The sequence below is a fragment of the Sphaeroforma arctica genome (genome assembly GCF_001186125.1).
Source record: "Sphaeroforma arctica JP610 unplaced genomic scaffold supercont1.21, whole genome shotgun sequence".
In the NCBI taxonomy this organism is placed as follows: domain Eukaryota; class Ichthyosporea; order Ichthyophonida; genus Sphaeroforma; species Sphaeroforma arctica.
Window position 1 is genome coordinate 152868 of NW_014040537.1, and position 12076 is coordinate 164943.

Below are 12076 nucleotides of genomic sequence, written 5' to 3' on the forward strand. Positions count from 1 at the left end.
ATTATATTTCGTATATATGACACATGGCATATTTTATATAATATGGCATATTTCATAAATATGGCTTATATTTTAGAAATATGGCATATTTCATAAATATGGCGTATAAATGGCATATTTTTGCCATATTTTTGAAATCAACACTCGTATTACGTATTTTTTTCTCCAAATTTCATATCATATCTAAAATTTTACACTTAACGTTTTTAGTGCATATTTATTAATTTTTAATAGTAAAATGCCAATTTTTCGCCATATTTATTTTCGGAAAATACGTGTTCCATGGTCAGATCTGCTCCTTTATTTTATTTTGTTAAGAAAAATCGAACTTCGAAGATGTACGGTTCCACGGACCACGCCCGCCAAACGTTTGGTATTTGTTCCACGGACCACGTCACCACGCCCGCCACACTGTAAAAAAAAGAAGAAGCAGAAAATCACGGTAGATGAGATTCCGGAATATAGGAATGAAGCCTCGAGGGCTGAGGACCAGGGGGCCCAGGATTCTGGAATGTACCATACCACAGAAAGCCACGTGAAGCATCAAGATTTCTGCAATGATTGGCCATATAGAATGCGTATCACCCTCTCAAAATAGTCTATTGACAAAGGTTTTGTATATGAGGTTTTTAGTGGATGATAGATTGTGATTTGTTTGACGGCGTGCGACTGTGTAACAGTGTAAGAGTCTAAGAGAGTGTGCAACTGTGCGGTGTGCGACTGATTGACTGTGTGCCATGTACTGGCCTTGTGTGTACAGTTGTGCACTGTGTAGAATTGCAGGTTGCACCGTTGCAGTCTGCACTCTGCACTCAAGACTACTGTACAAGAAGAGAGTTGCATACTGCATCTTAATAACTGCAGACTGCAGTCTCAGTGCAGTGTGACTGCGTGTCGAGTCGTCGACTGGACACATGACTGCTTGACTGTTGGGTATTTTACCTGTTTTATTTTATTTTGTATTTTATTGCTTAAAAGAAAAGAAAGAGCAAAACAAATCATTGTCAGTGGAAGTTGAAATTGATATAAAAAAAGTATTTCGAAGAGTTCTATTGAAAAGCCGCGGACAACTCAGATCTTTAAATAAAAATATTCTTTTCATTCTCTCCATTTCATAGCCAAAAAATTCCAGTTTCAGGCCACCGTCACTGGTAACTAGTCTACTGTGTAGCTCCCCCAGCCCTACCGCCCGCCGGCCTGCCCTCATCATGGGAAATGTATAGGTTTTGCATGCAAGCTGCAGCCTGCACTTCAAGGCTCAAGGCCTCGAGCCCACAACAAAGTTTGTCGTAAAAAAATACATAGGCAGGAGTAACAGGACAGGTTAGCCTTCTGAAATAGAAACACAGGTTTTTATCTTTACAAATCCGATATTTTTTTAAACAATAGTCAAATTTGGGATAGTGCTAAAACTCTTTCTCACCGAAAACAATTACAAAGTCAAACTATTTTCCTCTGTTCGTTCCAATTTTCTACTTTATTTTGAAAAATAGAAACAAAGCAATTCCATATTCCTGCTCTTTCTAAAATATAGATTATACTGAGACCTGAGTCCGAAAGTCTGAAATATCTGACATATTATAGCCTAAAAATATAGTAGTCTCATCATTTCTCTACTAGACCCTGAGATCTGAATCTGATTGAGAGGCCCGAAGCCCGTCTGATGAGCCGAAGCCCGAAGGCCATGGTCACTTTTCAGAATGTGATGTCGGATACTCGGAATATGTGTCATTGTGTGACAGCTATTTTCACAAGTGATATTCCTGTGAGTAAAATATTCATTTTTGAAGTACAGTAAGTAAAATCTGGGCAGTTGTTGACGGAGACGAGAGTCTCAGTCAGGTCACGACGGTCAAACAACTAAATTATAGAGTAAATAGTAAATATACCCGTCACAAGTTGCAACTCTCTCCCACCTCAGAGGCTCCGAGCCTCTGATGCTCCGTCGGACCGTCCGACTCCTAATAAAAGTTCTTTCTCACTTCTTCTGTCAAATGTCAGTCAACTTGTTGTCGCAACAAGTCATAACTCTGAACTCAGTGACCTACTGACCTCACAGCCACAGGCTCACAGTCTCCCTCTCACAAGAAGTCACAACTCACAACTCACAACTCACAACTCACAACTCACAACTCACAACTCACAACTCACAACTCACAACTCACAACTCACAACTCACAACTCACAACTCACAACTCACAACAACAGGTTCACAATAGTGGAGTAAAGTGTGGAACCATTACTCTCAATTGGTCAAAAAAAATGAATGAAAAATACTTCATCCAGTACAAGGTCAAGTATGCAGTTAGTACACTACTACTAGTACCCCAGACTCCAGAGAGAGTCCCAGACCGGAGAGTCTGAGACCCGGGACCCCAGTCACCGTGCCGAGTTCATACTAATAACAATAAAATATAACACAGGGCCAGAGTCCAGTCCCAGAGTGGCCCAACTTCCAAGGCCCAAGAGGGCCCCACTCTGCCCAAGGCCTTGGGGCTTGGGCAACGGACAGTTGGGCACCGACTACCAAATCCCAAGCTCCAAAGGCAACGGCAAATATGTCTGAAATACGGCCCAGGGGCAAAATTAAATAAAAACATTCACTTCTACTTTTTGCAGATTCAATGTTTTGCAATAACATGTGCAACATAGTGTGCAGAGAGTCACTGTAGACTCCAGAGAGTGCAACGCTGACTACTGAGGGCAGAGTGCAGAGTGCAGAGTACAGTCCACAGAGTGAAGACTATTTACCAGCAGGGTGATATAGAGTCAGACTATAGTGTATACGGTATAGTGTAGACCTTTTTTTATTTTAAATACTGTATACCTTCAATACTCTAGACAGGGTTTGGTTTGTTCTTTTCATATAACACGGATGCAATATATTAATACTTATTATTAGCAATACTGTATAGCCTTTAAATTCATCGTACATTCGCATACATAGTCTCGCATATACATAGTCTAACTATGAAGAAACTATATTCGCGTCTCGCTATTGTAGCTATGTGCCAGGTTGCATGCTTGGCACGCACAGAAACTGAGCAGGATTTTTCGATCGGTATGAGGACACTTGTGCTCACCTCCGGTGCTAATACTTTTGATGAGTTACCCATATGGGTGTCGCAAGCATACGGAGTGAATTTCGATACAGTATCAATCACGGAGGAGTCTGAGTTTAGGTTTCCAGAATGTACTGATTCTTCAGCGAACTCAGAGAATTGTGGTAGCATGGGAACGAATTCGACACGACGTGATTTTAGCAGGATAGATCTGTACGATCCCGAAACGAACGATCCCAAGTATAACTCTATCGTTCTTACAACGCTGAATTTAGGCTTTGCCTCTTACGATGAAAATTTTAATTCCATTTGGAATCAATATGGTCTCACGCAGGAAACCTCGGATGAACTAGACAAGTATTGTGTGAAGTACGGCGTTCGCACAGTGTCTCTGAATAGCAGTCCAATCGAAATTTTTGATTTTGCTATGGCACCTGCAATTTCAGAAGGAGGCGTAGCCGCTGATAATATGACGGTGTTGAGCTTTGCGTCGAACAATTGGGCAAATGACATGCGTAATATACTGAATCAAGACGCGCGGATACGCGTGGGAAGCGAAACTGAAGTATCAGCGAATGGTGCATATTGGCTTACACCAGCGCTCATTAGAGAAGATCAGAATGTTGATGGTCACATGCAGCCAATATTAAATCTTGATTACACCTGCCCGAACGGCCAGGCTTGTACTGGAGTTGGTGCTACGCTGGTACGGGATCGCCTTTCCGCGCGTGAGACTCTTCACTTCCATATAAACATGGATTTATTCGGATTGCACGGAGTGACTCTAGCACATATGTGGTACCCTTGGGTCGTACGAGGTCTTTTTTTGGGAGAGCGCAAGGTTGTTCTTGACTGCCAAGTCGACGACGCCTTGCTTGATACCAAAATTTACGACACAACTGGCACACAAAACAGCAGTACTGAGAAATACCGAATGACGGAAATCGATCTCAAAGCTCACCGGGACTTTCAGCGCAACTTAAATATTGCATTGCCTTCTGGCTCGAACTTCACATTACAAATGGCATTCAACGGTGTTGGTTGGGAAGAGTTTGGTCAAAGAAAGGACTACGAACCTAATCTGAACGAAGGGGTCACGAAGTACTTTGATGAGTTTCTTTGGGTTTCACATACCTGGAATCACATTGATATGTACTGCCTGAATTCTGATTGTAGTCAAGCGGACCCTGTCGATGATCCATTATTTGAGGCATGTTTTGACTGGAGTGACGGACCCTGCGACTACGAAGGGGAAGAGCCTGCGTATTATGCACCTATCAGTGGTTATACACCCTACGAATACGAAACATATGAACTGACTCGCAATCAGTACTTTGCAGAGGAAGTTTTAAATGTGCAGGAGCATGAGGAGGCGTGGTCTCCAAGATCAATGGTAACGCCGAGAATTTCCGGCCTTAACTACACTGAAGGTGTCAGGGCAATGCTTGCGGCCGGAATTTTCAATGCAGTGGGAGACAATAGTCGTTTAGATCTTAAGCCAGCAAACCCATGGCATCCTTTCCTTGCCATAGCGAAGGTGAATGGCGATGGAGAAAAGCTCACCACCGAAGACAGGGAGGATTTCGAGGAGGAGATGCTCGAACTCTATGGTGCGAGATCGGTTACTATTATCCCCAGGTTTGCTACCAGGGTATATTTCGACGTTTCGCTACCAGTGGAGTTCGAGATGGAACATAACTCCATCTACGGGCCCAACTGTACGCTTTGTAAGAATGATACATTTAAGTATGACGACAACCTCACTGTTGACACATTGATGGAAATTGAAGGCTTTGAAACGGCACGCAACCTACTATCTCTGCGAATTGAGCCATATATGTTCCACCAGGCGAATCTTCGAATGTACAGTGATGGCAGGTTTTCGACTTCCTTGATACAGGAATGGATCGTTGCTTCGTTAAGATGGGTGAAAGACTACACTACGTTCCCCGTATACACATACAAAATGGACGATCTCGCAGAATATTATCGTCAAAGACAGGAACGAGACGAGTGTGGTCTCGCAGGCTCGATCAAGTATTCGAACGGCAGACCTGTTTCAGTAAGCATCTCATCTGACAGTAGTTGTCAGGCCAAGCTGACGTATACCAAGACCACAGATTCGGCCATGATGCAACCTGTAACCTTTGAAGGCTCTGCAACTGACATATCTAACATTCTCATTATGGAAGGCAAGGAGTCGAAGGGAGATACAGTCCAGTTGGAGCTGTTTGGGAACCTAATGGGTGTCTCGGAAGACAGATAAACAATTAGATTAGTAAATTAGTACATGATGATCATACACTATGGATCCTCATTCATCCTAGTATCGCATTTCAGTCCAAATTAGATCGCATATATTTAGATCACTATACTATTGATTATTCTTCAGAGATTGATCACTCATTCAATATTAAAATAAGCGCACATATAATATACAGGTGTGTATGCAAAAACTTAAAAACGTAATTGAGGTGTGGATTATCATCTCGCGTAAATGTATCTATAGAGGTTTGATATATGCGGAAGCCCCACACGGTTCTATAAGTTAGATAATCATATACGCGTGTACATAAAACATTGGTTTAAAGATACTAATATACCCGACATGAATATATGAGAATAGGCCAATGTATGCGTGCACAATCAGATAATATCAGAAAGGCTGATGGAGAGCAAGAGTATATGGTACTTTCTAGCAATACAAAACTGCAGGAATACGTTTTCTACATAGCATTGCACCTTATATGCCCTTACGGTACACAACAACTCAGTCCCTTATACATTGGCTCGTCTAAAATAGTACACTTTTATCCGCGGTAGCACCTATTATACGCTCGTTCACCAGGATTTTCGTTGCTTCTTATGGTCATAACCATCTCCACCGCCTCGACCACCGCCTCGACCACCGCCTCGACCACCACCTCTACCGCGACTGCCACCCCGCCCCCTTAAACTACTGCTGTTCGGTTTATACTCGGCCTTTGCCTTGGCCTTCTCCTTTTGATTCTCTTCGTGCATCTTTACGGTGTCGGTTGCCGCGTGCCGTTTCTTAACCATGCCGTGCAGGTAGGCTTGCCGATTCTCAATCGAATGCTGCTCGTCAAGATTGATGAACTGGTAGTTGTGGGAATATGTGCATGTGTTTAGCCAGAGAAACCTATGATAAGGCGTATGATGATTTAGTTGGGAAATATACTGGATTGGTAGTGCACATGCCAACAATCCGGCATACGCCAGAATACAGTACGAAAACAGGTCATATTAAGGCCACAAGGTATAAGCACATAGAATCTGTTTGACATTGTAATATCTTGTAGCGAGAGTATAATTGAACCGTATATTCTGAAAATGCCTCATACTAGTTGACAACAAACCAATGTACATTGACAATAGCGATGACGAACGTACAACTGACAAAATCCAAAGGTATCACAACGCTTTTTATACAGGTGATACCCACATTAATCGTCGGAATAAATAACTGTACACACACACACTCTCTCTCTCTTATATATATATATATATATATATACCTAAACACACACATATATACACATACATACATGCTTACGTACATGAATGAAAAATTACCTACATACATATAAACGCGTAGACATTACTATATATAGAATATTTAATATACAGATTGATACACGCTCTCATGCATAGACTCACGAACCTACACATATACAAACGTGTACACACGCGCACACACACACACGCATATATATATATGTATATTATATCTATGAAATAATAAATTTGAATTTATATATACATAACAAATATGAAACCAACTTTTTATATACATACAATATACATATACACGTTGACCGTTCGATAATGATAACAAAGAAATACATGCGATATCTAATAGTGGTTTAAACAGCTAACACGAGGATTTTCAATTACAACTTTCCACACGGAACTATGATACGTATATACTGAACATTCCACCTATAATTTCTGAGGAAATACACGAACAGAGCGTAGACATACTTCTTTCAGTGCTTTCTCTGACACGCTAATTGGCACCCAAGTCATAAAATCGAATAGCGAATCATCAACATCTTCTGCGAAAAGCTTTCCGTCATTATCTTCAAGCAATCTAAAAGGGAGGGGGAGGGTGATATATAAGCTTGTTTCCAAATTCGCGGTGGAGACTGGAACATAAAAAGTAGGTATATCACAACATTATGCTTCACAAACTAGTATATATACAAGTGCTATACAGTGCAATTAGACCGAATATTTAGCTCGGTGATCAAGCGGATATCATAGGCGAAGACCCATTTAAATACAAGCGAGTGCGAACCCGAGAAACAAACAACATCTATGCGGTGGCGGGCTGTATGCCGACAAATAATATATTGAACAGGCATGCTATCAGAAAGAGATACCCAACTGACACACAAGACTTGCATGGTTCTACACATACAAAAACAGTATCTCCTACGTGTCTACTAGAAATTCACACTAAATTCGTATCGGCGAACACACCGATCAATCATTTTGCGGATGCTCTCCTTCTTCTTCTTTAACGCCGCCTCTTTAGTCGTCCTGTTCTCAACTGTTCGCCGGAGTCCTTTGCCACCGCCTTGCGCGGACTTTTCTATGTTTATTCTACGACCATCCATTTTAGTGTGGTGCAGCTTGCACGCCACCGTCAATGCCTTGTTGGTCTTGAAGTCCACAAATGCCATGCCCCTCGACTTATTTGTGCCTTTCTCTGTCAGCATGCGAATACCCAATATATCATCTCCTATATTGCCCAGACGCGTTAAGTGATCTCTAATCTCATCCGCCCCGACTGTGTAAGGCAGTTGACCGACAAAGGCGATGTATTGCTCGGGCTGTCCTCCATCCTGAGAAGCAGAAATTGTGCCGGCTTGGTCAGTGAAGATATGCAATGATAAGACTCGCAGGATATTTATGTACGCTTGTGTCCATAGTGCGAAAGTCTCTACTTATGTAAGCTGCTTATAACTAATCATTAAGCAATAAATGACTGTCGTATATGCTAAGGGGCATACTAGCTCTACATACGTTCAATAAAAACCAGGTATATACATTTCTTAGCCAACGATATATATCCAATTATGTATCATCATTATCGTATACAGGTGGAATAAGCTGCGTAACAAATATAATTAAAAAATGTATGAATAGACTAATACGTTTACCCCACGGCGATATACAATATATATATATATATATATATATATATATACATATATATATACTATATATATATATATATATATATATATATATATATATAGAAATAATATATATATATATATATATATATATATATACTTATATACATGCATGCATACATACATGCATATATACATTCATACATACATACATACATACATACATTTATATATATATATATATATATTATATATATAACGTTTATTCAGCAATAAATACATATTGTATATAGAAGCCAAACCTTATCTGTAACTCTCATTGTATTCTACATAGCTTGACATCGCAAAAAAATCCGAGAAGTATAGAAATGTACACTTACATCATCCCTTTTCCGCTTCCTGCTAGCTTGTTCGGGCTCTTTAGTATTATCTGTAGATTGTGTAAGTGTAGGCGCGGTTTTACCGGCTTCGGTGGTGGTACTGGCTGGAGGCATAATTACATACTTTTAACTACTAGGATATACTCAGCTACTTGTTCAATAGAGACACCGCTTAACTTATAGATTGAATGTACAGGTATTAGAATGTGATAGTAGTGATTGAGGTTATCACTTCGACCATCCTTAGCAAAAACACTCCACAGGCCATTTTTCAAGCACAATTAACATTCAACCTCCTGGATTTTGCCTGCCATTGACTTACAGATAGAAGCACGTGCCAGCTATTTAGAGTTTAGGGTTACACATATTTCTTCTTCTTTTTTTTGTGTGCTAAATTCTAGCTAGCCAATGATTGAAGGTAGTTGAGTTGCAGCAATCAAACCAAAATCAAACCGCAAATCGTATACAGAAGTAGAGAAAGAAGGAAAATCAGAAATCTCTATTTAGAAGAAGGCTATGAAATCTCAGCCACTTGTAGCCATTGAGGAGCGTTTTATACCAATCATAATTAAGTATTACTGATTGTGAATGTGACCACTGGCCTCTTATTCATCACAAATTTTTGTGCCGAGACAAGGCCTGGGCCATCAAGTGTATTTCAATACGTTAATATCAACTGAGTTGGTGGCGTGTAACGTTTATCGATTTGTAAACGTTTGTTTCAAATTTTTAAAAGTATTAATATGTAGTCAGTGTTTGCAGGCAGTCTGAGGGCGCTCGGGTCGGGGATCGCCCAAATATAGTATTTTTGAAGTTTTATCAGAGAGCACGTATGATAAATGCACATATCACCATAGCGGCATAGTCCGAGATAAAAGTAGAATGCTAAAAAAATGCGACTGTTATGTCGAGTCCGTCGAGTGTCGAGTGTCGAGCATATGTGCTGACATAAAACAGAAACGAACGTTGCCATCCGTATCAGAACTATCAGCAGAACACATTATACACAAATTTGCGGTAATGTGTGCAGATAAGAACCTTTACATTGGAGTCGACCTGGGTGGCACTAATGCCAAAGCTGGCGTAATTACATTAGAAGGCGAGCTTGTGTGTCGCAAAGACCTCCCAATCACAGACTTAGAAGAGAACGCTGTCGCAGAAAGACTAGTAGAGTGTATTCGAGAAGCGTTAAAGTCATGCAACCACACACTTTCCGAAGTTGCATGCATTGGCGTAGGGTCTCCAGGAGGGATTAGAGATGGCCTGGTTACAAGCGCAGCCAATTTCCCTTTGTGGAAAGATGTTCCGCTCGCACAGATGATCAAAGATCGATGTGAGGGTGTTACTACAATTCTTGCAAATGATGCTGATGCTGCGATTGCCGCAGAAGTATGGGTAGGAGCTGTAAAGAAACACGGTGCTAGAAATATGGCTATGTGGACGTTGGGCACAGGCGTTGGGTTTGGTGTAGTGATTGAAGGCGCCGTTGTCAAGGGTTACTCGGGATTAATTGAAGGAGGACACGCTATCGTTGTTCCCGACGGTGACCTGTGTGGGTGCTCGCAAAAGGGTTGTATAGAGATGTACGTATCTGCGTCGAATGTGGCTCGTATCGCCAAGGAGGCAGCACGGAAACCTGGGGCTAAGTCATGCCTGCCTGTGGGTGATTTCGGATCGTACGAAGTGTTCCAGGCAGCGGCAAAGGGAGACGAGGTGGCCAATGCGGCGATCGACCAAGCGGCGGATAAGCTCGGCATGATGAGTGTCAATGTGTCGAGATTCCTAGACGTCGAACTAATAGGTATGTATTCAATGTGGTTGTGCGCATATGTTCATTTGTTTCACGTTTATTTGTACGTATGTATCAGCTCTTACATTTGTACGGAGAAAGAGACGATTGTGAGCGTTCCAGAAGTGTTGATCCCCTTCATATTTTCAAATGTGCATCAATCCCGATATGATACGCGGTGCAGGTTAAAGCATTTTCAAGAATCAGAACCCAAAACTTTCGTGGTAAACGTTATGCATAAGAGTCCGCACCGATACCCGTGTAAAATACGTTTGATGTATATAGTTGAAATTTTAGCAGCTGGAAATCTACATACGTGGGCTTGTGGCTGTTTAAAAACTATACAATAATCTATCTTGTTCCATCCAATAAGGGTTGATCCGGTGCTGAACCTTTAATGAACCTCTTTTATTGTATAGTGTTCGCCGGAGGAATGACCAAGGCCGGCGATATCCTACTCGAGAAAATCCAAACTGCTTTCGACAAGTACACTTGGACCAAGCTGCCCAATAATGCAAAGCTAGTATATGCCGAGGTGGGCGAGGACTCTGGCGTTATTGGTGCCGGGGCGATGGCTAAGTTACATGTGACTGGCGAAATCTAAGTGCCAGAATGCAGTCGAATAATATAGTTGAAAATAAGTGACAGAAACGAACCATGAACATAGGTACGCTATAATTAGTACTTCACACCGAAACGCGGATGTCAGATAAAAGGCACATACAAAACAGTACGTGTACCAACTCTTGTGAGAACTCTGTCAAAGTCCATATATATATCAGTCGTTAAAGTATTCCTAGAGGATAATTGTAGATAATTTACGCATAGGAATGGTCTAGTTAAGTAATTCCGAACTTGGGTCAAAGAATGACGGCTACAGAGACAGCATTGTTGCTTTCTCATGAAAAACACGCTGCGTTCAAAATATCACTCACGGCACGCATGCGTACACATAATTCTACGTTAGTTTGTATATCCAATAGTAGTGCGTATACGTGTACAAATCTAACCACATATGAAAATTCTGATAGTCAGTTCAGAGCCTGTCATTGTTGCGAGTAGGAAAGAGAAAAAGTGGACATTAGAGCGGAATAAAATCGATCGCGTACACATACACGCATAGGCATATGTGTTTACAATTGAGCTTGAGCTGACTCTTAAGTTGAATGAATATGTGTCGACCCAAATCGGAATATAACCCGTTTCTTGTTCGTTATAGCGTGTATACACGCTCACTTCCTGAGCGGAATTATGCAGAATTCTTACAATGCTACCGCGTACATTCTGAGGAAGTACGGAATTCAAAATACCGCACAGCATGCAGCGACTGACAGTATCAAGCCGATACCTCTAGGGGATCGGCATCCAATGGGACCACTTTTGCCATATCTACAGCTAGGCAAGTTCTGGTCATAATTTATCAGCTATCCGTTGACAATGTGATTAGCTTAACACTGCGAGAACTGAAATAAATGCACAATACTTGCAGATGTGTTGTTAGCAAATATATGGGACGATGAGTCTGTTTCTTACCTGTGGAAAAAGCAAACCACACGTATATCCTCCTGAATCTATATATATATATGTATATATATATATATATATATATATATATATATATATATATAGTAGTAGTAGTAGACGTAACGTACGTAGTAGTAGTTAGTTAGTACGTAAACGAAC

At 41.1% G+C, this 12076-nt stretch overlaps 3 protein-coding genes across 3 annotated transcripts; 2 read left to right on the forward strand and 1 right to left on the reverse strand.

The window, feature by feature from the left end:
• Positions 1-2846: 2846 nt before the first annotated feature.
• SARC_00633 (hypothetical protein) lies at positions 2847-5528 on the forward strand. The gene has a single exon (XM_014305674.1). The coding sequence runs from the start codon at positions 2971-2973 to the stop codon at positions 5326-5328; it is 2358 nt and encodes a 785-aa protein (XP_014161149.1). The 5' UTR covers positions 2847-2970; the 3' UTR covers positions 5329-5528.
• Positions 5529-5852: 324 nt separating this feature from the next.
• On the reverse strand, positions 5853-8836 carry SARC_00634 (hypothetical protein). The gene is made up of 4 exons (XM_014305675.1): positions 8605-8836; positions 7566-7930; positions 7065-7173; positions 5853-6179 (listed from the first exon to the last, which is right to left on the reverse strand). The coding sequence occupies exons 1-4, from the start codon at positions 8716-8718 to the stop codon at positions 5904-5906; spliced, it is 864 nt and encodes a 287-aa protein (XP_014161150.1). The 5' UTR covers positions 8719-8836; the 3' UTR covers positions 5853-5903.
• Positions 8837-9470: 634 nt separating this feature from the next.
• On the forward strand, positions 9471-11512 carry SARC_00635 (hypothetical protein). Its single transcript, XM_014305676.1, has 2 exons — positions 9471-10405; positions 10813-11512. Exons 1-2 carry the CDS (start codon positions 9487-9489, stop codon positions 10995-10997), a joined length of 1104 nt encoding a protein of 367 aa, XP_014161151.1. The 5' UTR covers positions 9471-9486; the 3' UTR covers positions 10998-11512.
• Positions 11513-12076: the final 564 nt, after the last annotated feature.